Source organism: Hylaeus volcanicus, chromosome 1 (genome assembly GCF_026283585.1).
Source record: "Hylaeus volcanicus isolate JK05 chromosome 1, UHH_iyHylVolc1.0_haploid, whole genome shotgun sequence".
In the NCBI taxonomy this organism is placed as follows: domain Eukaryota; kingdom Metazoa; phylum Arthropoda; class Insecta; order Hymenoptera; family Colletidae; genus Hylaeus; species Hylaeus volcanicus.
Window position 1 is genome coordinate 5164577 of NC_071976.1, and position 14886 is coordinate 5179462.

Here is a 14886-nt window from a genome sequence, read left to right on the forward strand (position 1 = left end):
CGACACGAATTCGAGGCAAGTTCCAGCAGTAAACCATCTTGCACGAAATATAAAACACTTGGATATTTCGTGACAACAAGGTCTTAAGAGAGCATTCCGGTACCGTAAATGGCTTCCGCGGTCAGCTATCCTCTAGACGAAAACTTCTTGGGAAGTTCACCGCGAAGTTCCTCGGTCTCCCAGTTACAGGAAACCGGCCTCGGCCACCTCGACCGAACCGAAAACTGCACGATGCGCTCCTAAACTACGTGCTACTTCGCGAAATACTGTAATTTTGTCAGAAAAACTAGATCCTTCAACTAAGAAAAAAACAAACAAACGTGAAAAGAAAAGCAACTGCAGGTGCAGTTATCGACGGAACTCCACGGGAAGCTTTCTGGAGCACGTAACCGGAAATATGAGAAGACAGGTAAAGATGTCACGGCGCACACGTGAAACGATATCTTTCGAAGAAAGTTGGAAACTCTTCGGGCCACTGAAATTTCGACGGTGTGCTGTTCGGGAATATTTCGTGGTTGAGAGGGCGAACTTAAGGGAAGATTCGCTGATTGATAGGAATATTTCTGTGTGATAAAAGAATATATGTTTACTGGAAGCGTATATCAATAAATGCATAAAGTTTGAAGAAGTTATTATACGCAGTATCTAAGAAAAATATCTAAAATAAAAAGCTTTTTAAAGTTATCGACGAAGACACCCCTAAATATTCGATTCAACAGTTTTACTCTTTCTGTTATAATTGATAGACACTTAGATTTAGCATTTTTAATCGAAATGTTGCCGTGTCATTAATGAAAAATGTTCCAAAAGGAGTTTGATTATAATATTTCAAGATTCCAATATACAATATATATTACTCCGATGCTCTGATCGTTTTCGTTTCATTGATCAGCATGGAATTGGACAGATTTGGTGATCCTCATCGAAGCAGACGGCACTCTATGCCGGCACTTGATTAAACGCGACACAACGCCTGTATTCGGTATGAATCCCAGTGTCTCCAACGGAAAATAAAAATGTCACTGCGCACGTGAAACGATAGCTTCCGCGGATAATTGAGAACTCTTCGGTGTCCTGAAACGACGCGGTGTTCAGGAATATTTCGTGGCCGGGGTAGAACGTACAGGGACGAGAGAGCGAGCTTAAGGGAAGATCCTGGTACCTTAAGTGGCTTTAATGGTCAGTGTCCATTGAGACGAAAATTTCGAGGAAGTTTGGGCCACGAAGTTCGCCAAAAGCCGACGTACAAGACACGCAACCTCGCGACGCCAAGTCCTGAGTGCCAAGCATCACTTAGGACACGTGAGGTAATCCCGAAGAACACGTTCCGCCGTGTGGCCGTCCTCGTCGTCGGTAGACGAAAACTCTGGCGCCGAGTTGAAGTACCGCTCGATGTCACGAATCCGCAGAGACAGGATGCGATTCGCTAATTCGGAGATGGGAATAAACATTTTGAGGAATGGAAGCGGTCGAATGCGCCACGGGAGATATCCTTTTAGTTCAATTAAATTGAATCGAGTTAAGGGGTCGAGAGACGATGATTCGTCAACTTTGTAAACTTATGGAGAAGTTGTATTTATTTTGGAATTTTTTTTGGGGTATTTGAAACGGGCCACTTGAATTACGTACTTGTTTTCAATAATAGATAAGCAGAAACAAATCGAAAATAAGTTACAACACTTTTGCACTTTACACTTAAAAAAATTAGAATATTATTAATGAAGACATACAGAGCAATACGCTCGTTTCAGTCCGCAAAAATGCCTTCTTCGTATTAATAAATATTTTTTATATATTTAATATATTTATATATTTTAAATATTTTATTTATTTAAATATTTAATTCACCGAACTGAAATTTATTGGGTAATGAGATGATTACGTATATATTTGTTTTGACATTTTACGCCGGAAGTCGATTAATTTATTAACAATTTGTTACAATATACTCAAACATGGCTGATGCTCAAATATGTATCGAAACGATATACGAAATGTTACTGTAAAAGCAAGAGAAAGCGAATAACCTCTTGATTAAATATTTAATATCATAACAGTGGTCAGACTAATTTCCTCGTTTAATTAATATTAATCTGTACCGATCGCGGTGTGCGTTGCTCGAAAACGTTTCAATATTTTACTATAACCGGCGATGATCTAACCTAAATCAATACCATTAATTGAAACTTTGTGTTGATCATGAAACTATTAACTTGTTTGAACAATTCGTTGTATCGGCCTCGAAGGGTGCTCTGCGTTTCGAAACTATCCTCATTGGAGTTTCTAAGATTTCGGAATCCCGATCTGAACGAAGAACAAATATTGTCGAAGATGAAAGACCAGGGAAAGGATCCGCAGGAAATTCTAACCGAGCATCAAACGCAAATTGCTTGCGAGCAAAATTTGGAAACGGTTCTCAAAAAACTCGATATCAGATATCGCATTACTAAAAGGTAGGACAATGAATTAAATCATGGTTTTTAATGAAAAATGTCCATTGTATCATGTATGAGGATTGAAAAAACGATGTATTTCTTTACAATTTTCGAAGTTGCTCTTTGTTTCGTCATTACATACAATTCAGAGTGTAGTTACATAAAGACGATAAACATTAAATATTCTCAAATCTAAAACTGTATTTCACAAGTAGAAATGAGATTCTCAGAGAAAAACAAATTATTGCTTATGTATATGTATTTGAGAGATTTTTTATTTGTACATATATTACAAGTAACCCTTAAACAGTTGTCTCAAAATAGACATGTAGCCTTGACTTAAAGTTGTGCTTCTTCGAATAGCCAACTCCTCCCTTTTAGAATCTGAAGTTACCAATAATCCTCTGGGTAGAGCAATATCAATGCGAATATAGACACGAATATAAAGTTATGTGCTGTTTAACGATGTTTACTACGATATTGTTCCATACTTAACAGAATTTCAATTCAATGAAAAGATTAAATTACTCGTCGCGATTGCAATATTTGAAGATACTAGTAATAATTCCTCTAGTGCTCTTACTTATTAACGTTTCGTTGATCAGGATAACCGACGCGGTGAAATGCGTAAATTGGGCAGATTTGGTGATCCCCATTGGCGGAGACGGCACGTTCCTCCTAGCCTCCAAGTTGATCAAAGACAACACAAAGCCTGTGTTCGGTATCAATCCCAGTGTCTCCGGCGGAACTAGCATTTTTACGCTTCCATCCAAGTACGCAGTGGATATCGAGGGCATATTTGAAAAACTCCATTCAGGAGAATACACGTTATTGATGCGGAGTCGCATACGAACTGTAATGAATGGGGAGGGACTTTACAGACGACCTTTTCACATACACGAGAAGGGTCGTAAACAAGGAGAGAGAAGAGTCGAGTGCGTGCATCATAGAAAAGTTATTCTCTCTGATCTAAGCTTGTTCTTCCCTGTTGAAAATCAATATGTGCATTTTCATTCGCTGCCATACGACGCTTTCACTAAATGAACATACACTGGGACGTCCTTCTTATCATTCGCGAGTCGAAAGGAACAACAACGCTTACAATTACTTATTTCTTTTTTTTTTGTATCAACATTCACTGAACGTCAATATTTGAGACCCGACTTGACACTATGTCGTCGCTTTACCTAGCGCGTACATGGAAAATGTTCTACTAACGCTACAAAGCTGAGAATTTGGCTAGGCAACTTGATTGGTTGTTGCGTAATTACGTAATCATCATTAATAAACTCGGCTCTGCTCTATATTTGAATCGAAAGACCATCACAATTTTTTTTTCTTGAACAGAAATAACATCGAATTAATATTACATAATTGCTATCTTCTGAAAAGGCTTCAAATAAGAACCCTGCACTGCTAAAATGAGCGCAAAGAATCTTCATTCTTTAAATCGTATTTACACAACTGCTAAGTCGAACAACTTGACTCCTATATTTCGAACATTTTTATAATTACATTGACAAATTGGTTTTCCTATCCCCCGCTTTAACTTCTTAATCATTTACCTTGTCCAAATTAAAGTGCATTCACTAAAATAATGTTGAAATCGGTTTATTAAATCGCGAGACACTCCGAAACGGAACAGAATGCAAATTTGTTTCGGTACTTTTAGAAATTCGTTACATTCGCCGTGATCAGAGTCTCCATTTGTCGCGAAAGTTCCTCGAGCTTAAAGTTCGCATGTTTTGGACGATGTCGTCTGAAATTAGGTTCGTAAGAGCGATAAAACGCCAAGAACGAAGATATTTTCCGCGAAATGACTCGTTTAACGGAGTTCTTTCGTCGGTATCTTAAGTTTTAAGTAAGCTATGCATATTGCCGATTCTGCGTTTTCATAAAGACCGTGATGCGTCTTCATTTCGCGGCTGGCCCTCCCCGTGAAGTAGTTTCGATTTATAGCCTCGCGCGTATTAGAACTTCGGCAGTTATAACTTGTAAATTACGATACTCTCCTCGGTTACGACGCTCACAAAGAAGCCGTAAGTTCTCGATTGTATCTTAAATTAACCAAGGAACATTCAAACATTTCTGCTCGTTTCTGACTGGCAACAGTTTTAATCATTGCTAAGATGTAGGTATAGTTTTAATGCCTGACAAAAATACAACACGTAATAGAATATCTTATTCCACGAATGAACAATAACATTTCAATAAATTTGTCTAGTGGCGAGTAATTTATATTCCAGTTTAATGATTTATGTTGCGATTGAGTGAATTATATTAAAAGTAAATGAATTGTTCTAAAATCAATAAAAATTAATTGAATTCGCAGAGCTCTTATACGATCGACGCAGAGCAAAATAGCAGACGCTCTTCAGCCACGTCAAAGAACTTTGCCTTGGTTAGCACTGAACGAAGTTAAGTTTCCCTTCTCGATCTTCCGTGAAGTTCAGCTTACCGAAATAACTGATTCTGTTCACGTTCAGGTATTCATGGGAGAATTTTTGGCAGCGAGACCGATAACGTTGGTTGTCCAAGTCGAAGATCAGGAGTCGCATACGATCCGATCTTCGGGTATATGCGTGTGCACTGGCTCGGGCTCGCGGTCCTGGTACAAATCTATGAACCATCGACCCCCAGATACCGTTCAGAAAATCGTTGAACTAGCCACGGGTAAGAAATTGAACCAAGAGGAAACCAGCGATTTATTGGTCAAATACCACCGAGCACTCTTGTACCCTCCAGGTAGGAAACTCGTAGAATATTCTTATCGACTGAAATCGAAATAGGAAAAGGCGAACCGAAGGTTCTCTATTCATCGGCTGAGAATTTACATCTATCGATCCGGAGTCAAAATGATTTTGAAATATTTTTCATGGCAGAATCACGAAATTGCTCTTTCAATATTCGTACGTAGAGTACTCCTTTAGCGTACTATTATGGATCAATTTATATGGATTCATTTTACAGAAGAAATGTTGAAGTTCATTGGAAAACATTCATTTTTAACCATAAGAGTTATTCTTAAATAAATTTCATGCTAGAATGACGAAATTGCTTTTTCAATATTCATATGTAGAATATTTCATTAGCGCACCATCGTGAACGCATGTGTATGAATTTATTTTACAGAGAAAATGTTCAAGTCACATACATTCACAAATCATCGATCCAAAGATTTGAAGAAAATTTATTTTCTCTAATGTGTCGTGAACAATTAATACCCAAAAAGAGTATTTTTTCTCGCCACGATAATATTAATATAATATAAATATATAAATAAATATTATAATCAGGAGGCAGAAATAATAATAGAAAGTAAAAATTCGATACGATCATGTTGGTAATTTAATAGCAAGAATTACGAAATTTATTTTTGGTTCATGCTAGAGAAGTTGGTCGTATGAGAGACCTTTCGAAATAACAATTTCTCGATTGCTACTTCGCAGAAGATCCACGAATGACGTACATGATACGCGAGATAATTCGTGCGTCGCGTTCCACGGGGTGTTGTCCAGATTCACGAAAGTGCAAAAAACTGACAGTGAAATCCTGCGGCTTTGACGCTGGCCTGATAATAGACGGAAGCATTTCTTTGCCGTTCAACGATGGAACGTCCGCCTCTTTCCAGATCAAACCTGAGGACTCTCTTAAGCAAATCGTTGTAACGTAATACCTACTCGTTCAGTACTAGCGATACTAAGATGGAATTCTTCAAACAAAATGAAAATATTATCAACAAAATTCTAGTTCAGGTATATTTTAAAGTACTAGTGTATGTATTCTTGTTCTTTGTTTATGAGTGCATTGTAAGAAATGCTTGTGTGGGAACGAACGTTATCGGTTTCTTGAAGTGTTCATTTTCAAAGAGTATTTATTTAATCAATTCCTTTACGTTCGATCATGACTCTACAATAGGAAGGAAGTAATTCAATATACGTATTAAAAAAATTCCTTTCAGTCAAACTCATAAGTATTCATACCCTCTTTATCTATTAAAGAAGTTTGTCTAAATTAAATAATAGGCTTGATGTTTCTAAATAAATTATTTCACATTTTTGAGAAAATCTTCCGCAATAAAATTGTGTACATTTCTTTCAATAAAAAAAAAATAATAATAATAATTAAAAAAGCAATACTCCCTTTAATAAACAGAATCGGACAAATTCCACACTCGAACTCTCTCCTCATAAACTATTCACACTCCGAATTCGACGACCATACCGTATATCTTATCGTTGCTTCGAGACTTGTCTGGCCAGTTGATGCGCAATTCTTCTTTCATGAAAAATGCGAGAACCAAGGGGCAGCATTTTCTTGCGCAATCTCCCAAGTTCCAGCGTCGATACAGTAGGATTTCTTATTTATCCCTGATGGAGAGGGCGCGAGGCAAAGTAAGAAATAATTGCGCGCGTTTGTTCCGAAAATGAAAGTAGTCAAGGGCGAAAAGATACGAGGGGCCGCTTATTCGGTAGCAAAGGGCAACTTGCGCTCTCTTTCTGCGATAACTGAGAGGGTGGGTTACCTTTCCAGCTCAGTTTCCCGTTTTCTTGCAAGGAGGGCAGCTACGTCCAGACTTCCATTAACCCCGTAATTTCGGTTTCGGCTGAACCGCAGACACGCCGACCTTCGAGATCAGGTGTTTATGCGAGATAGTTGTGTTGGAATATACAAGCGGAGATACTCGCGCGTTCTACGATATGTACAGGGTGGTTTGCTTATTGCGATGCTCAAATTTACACTTCGTGATTTAGAATCATAGACAGAGGTAATGAAACTTCGTTGCAGTAAATGTTAGAGTATTCAGAAAAATAATTTGTAATTTTAGGCTTTTTGGTTCGTGTAGGAACTATAGATACTTGCTGATGGAAGATTAGTTTCGCTTGTAATTGGCTTCAATTTAGCGTCAATTAAACGTAGAACACAGAACTCGACGACGCACCCTATGTATATAATGTTGCTCGAGGTCTCTAGCTAAGTGCACTGTTTTCGTACTCCACTGAGCACAAACAGTGGATACTTGCAGACATACGCCTTGCCCTAATTGCACGTCGATATACGGCGACAAAATCGCGCGTAGCTGACAAGGGAATATATCCAACTGTCACACTCCGATTTTGATCAAAATTTATGTGGTAAGTAGTTCTCAAAAAAATATTTGACACGTATTTTTTTTATCGGCAATCGTCCATGTTGAAGGGGTGAAAACAGCCCCTAAAGTTGAGGGTGAAAACCATGTTTTTTTAAATATCTAGAAAACTATAGGAACTAGGACAAAAATTTCTTTTTTAAATACGGGCTTTTGAATGGGTGATTTATGTATACCAGAAGAAATTATACAGTCTATAATATTTAAAAAAAAAAACCGTTCAGAGTAGTTTAATTATAAAATTAAACTATCCAATGTTATACCATCCATACAGAGCATACCCATCGTAGATTATCCCGTCTTCCACTGAAAAATTCTTCTTCTAAAACCCGTAATTGAATTCGTTGGGAAGCAAACACGTGTAACCACTAATCAGAGCGAATTCTTAGGATTTGGGGAGGGGATCGTTAACTTATTAAGACAGATTCTCCGTTCGAATGTCTGCGAGGCCAAGAACCAGTCTCATTAATCCCTACGAAAGACCCAATCCGTAAGAACAATAGAGATATCCGCTCCAGACGGACTCATCGAGGGCAAACAAACGTACGGCCGAGCAAGAACAACGGACGACATCGACCAAGCCCTTTGTACTTCGTAATTGAACGCGTCTGTCTTCTCAGCGAAAGTTTTTGAACTCTTTCAACCTTATAGCATCTCGGCCAAAAACGGAGCTGAAAGTTCCTTGATAAACGAAATTTTGTCAGCCGAACTTCTCCTATTATGCCCACTTTTAGAGTCTTCGAAAAGACGTGCAACGTGCGTGCATCGAGGTACGGTTCAATATTTGCAAATTTCTGGAATAAAGTGTTTTTCAAATTCTGCACCACGAGTCTCACGCGTTGTTATAGGTTATAGCGTTAAAGAAATGAAATTTTAAACATGGAAAATATTAATTACACGCTACACAGAATTACGTGAAAATTGATTTAATCTTATATCTTTTACATGGTACGTATAACGTAATAATTATATTTCTCCCATAAAATTTTAATTTCTTTGTAAAATCATGGTTTCCCGTCTAGTGTAAATACAGAGCAAGAAAAATCAATACCGTGGTTCTTCAGAAGTATAATCTACACCGAGCTGAAAATAGTTTTAGCGCGAATCGAAGAAATTAGCAGGGTAAACAAGAAACCAGGAAACTCGAAACTCGATTCTCCCGTGGTCTGAAGGCATATTTAATTGGGAAACTGAGTAATATAATATCCAAAGTTTGATCAAGAGTGAACGAAAATGGTTTTAAAGCGCACTCGTTGATCGCGCTCTGTATATTCCTGCACCACATTAATGAGGCGGTATCGTACCTCCAGCATTTCTAGAACTTTCTCGAAACTCTAATAACTGAAACGGAATTTAATAAAGCACAGTGCCAACGGCGTAATTGACATTTCGCATTCTATTTGCGTACCTCGCCTGAACATTCGACCTGAATGAACTGTACCCTCGGTTACTGGAAATACTGGCCCTCTCGCTCTGTTTCTGTATTCCCTTCTTGTGTTCCTTAATTCGCCAACGAAATTCGACGCGTTGGCCGCAATAACGGATCTAAACACTCATACGCACTATTTTGGTACGTTTATTTATACGTATAACAAATCTGAACACTCGCACGTACTATTTTTTACATGTAAAAAGCATGCTGTTAACAGAAAATTGATACAATTCGTAGCATTCATTATGGAAACAGTATGGAAACATTCGTTAGTGATACGGAGAATTTCCTAATTTGAAACAAAAGACTGATATCGATAGCTTCCATATTCGCGTCAAATTTCAACGTTCGTATCGTGTTTCGGTTTTGGACATCTAAAAAAAAAAAATCGGGACAGTAAATTTAATCTGGATGCAGAATGTCGATTTGAAATTGTTTTATTATCATGCTGGTCGTTCGTTCTGAGGGCACAGCACAGAATTCGTCAAAATGCAGAACGAGATGAAGATATTTCTAGGCCTGATGGCGATCTGGTCGATCTTCGACATTCTCGATGTCCTGGGCGTCACGACATCAAAGACAGTTTCCGGATCTGTAGAAGAGAAGTAAGTACGTAGCATGCTACTTTAGTAATCCAATATTTCGATAGAAAGAAAAATTGACACGATCGGTATTTTTAACCGACTTCGAAAAGGAGGAGGTTACTCAATTCGACATGTATAGTTTTTTTTTTTTTTTTTTAGATGATGTATTCGTAGATTATTAACCAAGGAATTATTCTACAATTTATGCGACGAAATTAACAGAAGGCATTTCTCACAGGATCGGCTATTTAATGAACACGACCTATAATGCTGCCAAAACTGCGTTACAAGAAGTATTAGACACGCTCCACCAGTTTCAGTGACACTGATCTCCACCAGTTTTGAGAATTCCTTTTAAATTCATCGGAGGAGGAATTTTTGTACTTGTCTCTGTAATGTCGTTTGCAAATATGTAACATTTAATATAAAACGTAATCTGTTTGCAAAGCCAATAAAAATGTAACACGTACTCGGTCGTTATTTTCATAGTCGGTGGTCCTTTCTTTGCGATCTATAATCCTGCCAAAACTACGTTTCAAGAAGTATTACAGATACTTAACCTTTCAATGATAAATTATACATTGGACCAAGTTTCTACAAGAGTTGTAAGAGTTCTTGCGGTTTAACAGTCTTCCAGTATATCACTGAAGAGAGAAAGATCAAGTAGAAAGAAAAGCATCGAGTCAGACGAGAACCAAACAAAGCGCTGTTGTTGTCTGTATTTATCTGTAAATTTGAAAAGGAAGTACAGTTGCTGTTTATATCCTCATGAAAAATATTCCACATCTTTGAAAGAATCGTATACAAACTTTATATGATTATTTTTATACGGAGAAAACTCATTCCAAGAGAAAAGTCGTTCGCCATTCGCAAAATTAAAATATAACTGCGAGTGTCTGTTTTGAATAACCCAACGAGAAGAGCAAGTTCGACGCGGTATATCGAATTCGGAACGTAAAGAAGGAAGTTATTGGCCGCGAAACGCATTTTCACAGCTTTTTTCTCCAATTACCACCTCCGATCTGCGTCTATGAATGAACCCCGAACGAGCGTTTTAGAGCGCTCTCGTGCTGGCTGGGGGCAGGGTGTTCGGAGCGCGCGCGTATTTTTCTTTGGGCTTTTAATTAGTCCGGTCATTAATTAAACACAGCTCACCTCGTTCGGGCCCCCTAGCTGGCGCCCGTCGACACCACTGGCCCCTACCCCTTTTTTCCTGTTCGCCATCCACCTTTTCCGGGCTGCTTTGCTACACTTCAGGAATTTTACCTACGCCCTCAACGTGTAAACACGCCGGCGCCAATTTATTTCACCGCGGGGAGCGTTTTAAAAGCGGGGTACAGCGTGGCTTCCGTCTCTACGTCGTGCTCCATTTTCTCCCTCTCCATCTCCCTCGTTCGTCTCCTTTTCTCGTCCTTCCGCTCTTGCCGCTCTGTTTCCTACGATGGACCGTCTAACTGTCCTCTCCTTTAAGCCGAAAGTGGAAAGAATTTTTGTCTGGCTGGAAATTTCGAATAACGAATGAAAGATCATTTCTGTGCTCTCGTTTCCTTTTAGTCATTTGATGCAAAATTGTGAGTCAAATTAAACTGTCAGGATTATCGGTTTCTTTTTTATAGCGTAGTATAGTGAATAGAGTACTCCATTCGGTTACTTTGAATATATTTCCATTATCAATATCAAAGACTATGAAATCATACAATTTTATAGTGGCAACATACATTTCTCGCTCATTTTCGAGCTCTTTTACTTCTGTATTAACAAATTATTATCCATTGTACGAAAATTTCGACCAACCTTCTAGGGAACACCGTGACGTTTGAGAACTTTTTCTGACGATACTAAATGTCTAATATAAATATCCATACTCGCAACTTGAACAATATTCATTAACACTCTTCTCAAACTGAAGGGCAACGTTCCTCCCCCGTAAGATTCGTATCAACGACACCGCGAGGTTCCAAATCCGCATCTCGAACAATTTTCACTCGATAGAAGTCCAAAAACGTTCCAATTTCTCCACAGCCGGAGCGGAATGCCCCTCGACTCGCATCCGGCCAATCTTTCCTTCTCATTCTGTTTTTGAAAGAGCTCCAGGTACTTATCCTTCTCCCCGCCCGACACTTTTCTGCTTTATCTCCCTCGCGCTCGCCCTATCCACGGCCGACCGTTTATTTGTTCCACACTGTCTATCTTCCACCGCCGCCCGTATACCGTGCTTTTTGTCCTTCTCTTGCGTTCAGCTTCCGTCTTGCGATTTACGAGGTTGCGGAACAGCCGCAGGCTTCGAAACGGAGAAAGCCCGGCTCGGATAAGTGGTCGTTTTGTGTCTAGGTCCGCCAGAGGGAGGTATTTCTTGTTCGGTGATTAATGCCGAGTTTTATAGCGCGCGGTATTATCGGGGAATATAATATTTATGTAGGTGCCAGAATGGATGTCTGTGGTTGCCTACGAATTGACCCGCCGTAGCGACAGTCTAACCAGGTACCTCGAATCTGTTGCTGAGAAAAGTAGCCTTCGATTTTGACCTTCCCATAAAGAACCACGGACGATTATAAAGCGGGTGGATATTTCGATCACGAGGCAACAGTAAGTGCATCGTGCAAGGAATTTTAATGGAAGAACGAAATTTATGTTTTATTTTGTTAGGGGACGATTTGCTCTCGCGTGGATGGTGTTCATTTTTTTCGCATATTTTCTTAGAATTCTCACTTGGAATTTAGCTAAATGTCCGTCTTCAATGTTTAACTAATTTGATATAAGAAAAGAATATTAAGAATGTCTAAAATAATTTATAATTTCTGAAGGGTTTGACCGATTGAAGTCAGTGGAATATGTGTTGTAGATGTAATTGAGGTACATTCATAGAAAAATTAGAAAAAGTACTTGATGATGAATACATTGAGAAAATCACTATTTTCCTATATCGTGTAAAATATTTATATTCTTTTGGTACAATTACCGTATGTAATGCATGAGATTATTGGATGCTATGTCACAACGTATATTTTTTTAAATCTGTAAATTTAGTGTAGAATATACAAAAAGAATATATCTCAAGGAAATCAGTTTTCTTTTTATAAAAATACATTTAATTTTATATGACTTTTATGAATATTATATAAATGCTTGCAAGACTCTCGAGTCGTTTAAGAAACCATTAATTAATTTTGAAGTAATAAACTGAATATACAAGGAAGGCATCGATACGCTTCGTTAAATATTTTCCTAACGCAAGTTGCTGCCTGGAACGTTGATCGAGCCAGTTACATTTATTGTTTTATTTACACCGAGCCATAGTCTCGATTTACAGCGATTGGCTTGCACCGATCGGATGGTAATTAACGATATCGCGTACCTGTGTCATATTCCTTTTATCAGTGCCCTATAGGTAAACGGGTCAAAAGATTCAAGAGTCGCGATGTCAAAGATGGAATAAATATTTTCTGCGATAATTTAACCGCCCCCCTTCTCGCCTCCGTTATCCCTTTCAAGAGGAGTCCCCTTTATGTCTTTATCCTTTGAAATCTTTCAATGGGAATTCTATGCGCGGACTGGCAGGTGACTTAACTCGCTGATAATATTATTGTACTTCGCGAAACTGGAAGAACTTTTGATACACGGTATGAAACGAATCGAGTTATTAGAACGCGGAGGCAAGGCCTACGCGGGAATGTTTAAGCGCTTATAAATTGATTCCTCGAGGACACTTTGAACGTTGTTCCTGTTTGCATAATTACCACGTTCGAGTACCTTTCGAGCACTTTACCTGTACTAATTAACTTGAAAATTAGGGGCAAGGAGAGAATTTAATCGACGAGATTCACTCGAATGTGAAGATTGCATAAAATTGAAGTGGCACGATCCAAGGTTACTTCGTTATACTTCCATTGTTATCCATCTTTTCTTTTTTTTCTAACTTTTTCATTCTTGCAGCAGCTGTTAAATACGTCCGATAGCGTGCTACTTTCTCGAATCTCTCATTTTCTAGACCACTTTAATTGCAATTATAGCCCGTTGAAGTCGCAAAATGAAGTTGCAAGATTAAAAGAGATTCCGCTCAACGAATGTACTCGAGTTAACTGGCGCAACATAATCTTCAGATAATTATGCGAAATCGTGCTTTGTAACAGAATAACGAAGAAATAGAGTAAGAAAAGGAATTGAAATTTTCGAGTAAAAATGTTTGAAAATAGTTTCGTAATTATTTATAAATATCCTCATGAATGTTGATTAATCGTTACATATGTTAATTGAGTTAATATATTGCACTGATGATCCGATTATAAATATGCTTACATCCTAAATTAAGGAAAAATTGTTCAAAGATAACTAACAAAATGGCGGCACTTTAGACTTTAATCTTCGATTTTTCCACTAAATTTATGACTCGGTGGCTCGAAAAGTAGTCATTTCTACGATGTCAAAAATATTCCAATTTCTGCCACAGCTAGAATCTTCCATCACCTTCCGTGCGACTGTGTCTCGAGTTCATTCTCTCCATGCCCGAAGTACAAAAAAAAAAAAAAAGGAATTGTCGCGCATGATCGTGTCCTCCTGCCAGACGTTTCGCACCGGAAACCGAATTCCCTCTCGCGTCGATAAGACAGCAAAACAAAGTGGCCCATCGTCGCCCCTCCAACCCCTCCTGCCCTAGTACGGGCGAGGAATCGCGCGTTAGTTTTGTCGGCCTTATTGCGATTTCCGATTCCGTTCGATTTGTCGTCTCTGCCGATTCCGTTCCGAACTTGCAAATGCAGCCAGGTGCATCGATCGCGGACGGTCGGTGAGAACGACGCTTCGAAATGGAACGAAAGGGGGTGCAGGGGCACCTGTGCGCGGGGCGAGAGCTCGAAAGAGGGAGGGATAGATCGTTGGAGCAGCGTTGGCGGAAACAGAAACAAAAGGAGAGCCAGGGAATGAAAGAGAAACGGATGGGATGGAAGACGCGCGGAACCGGTGGAAAAGGGACAGGAAATTGGACGAAAAGGAAGAAAATGGAAAACAAATGACGCCGAGGGGAAGATACGCGTAGAATATGCGAGGGCCAGCGAAAGAGGCGCGGAGAGGAACAAAACGTGGACCGTTTTTAACCCTTTTCGATGGGGATGATGTATAGGAAGGAGAAAAATTGAACCGATCGCATACAGTTCTCTGTAGAATAGGTTCTATTACGTAATTGATTGAAAGAGAAAAATATAAAATTACAGCATTTTATATTATGTAGAATAGAATCATATACAATGGATAACATGTGTTATTTGTAAAAATTGTATAAATTGTATAATT

At 38.8% G+C, this 14886-nt stretch overlaps 1 protein-coding gene across 1 annotated transcript; it reads left to right on the forward strand.

The window, feature by feature from the left end:
* The first annotated feature begins 397 nt into the window (after positions 1-397).
* Positions 398-7442, forward strand: LOC128884580 (NAD kinase 2, mitochondrial-like). Its single transcript, XM_054138052.1, has 5 exons — positions 398-409; positions 2934-3370; positions 4768-4852; positions 4922-5180; positions 5885-7442. The coding sequence occupies exons 1-5, from the start codon at positions 398-400 to the stop codon at positions 6106-6108; spliced, it is 1017 nt and encodes a 338-aa protein (XP_053994027.1). The 3' UTR covers positions 6109-7442.
* The last annotated feature ends 7444 nt before the right edge of the window (positions 7443-14886 follow it).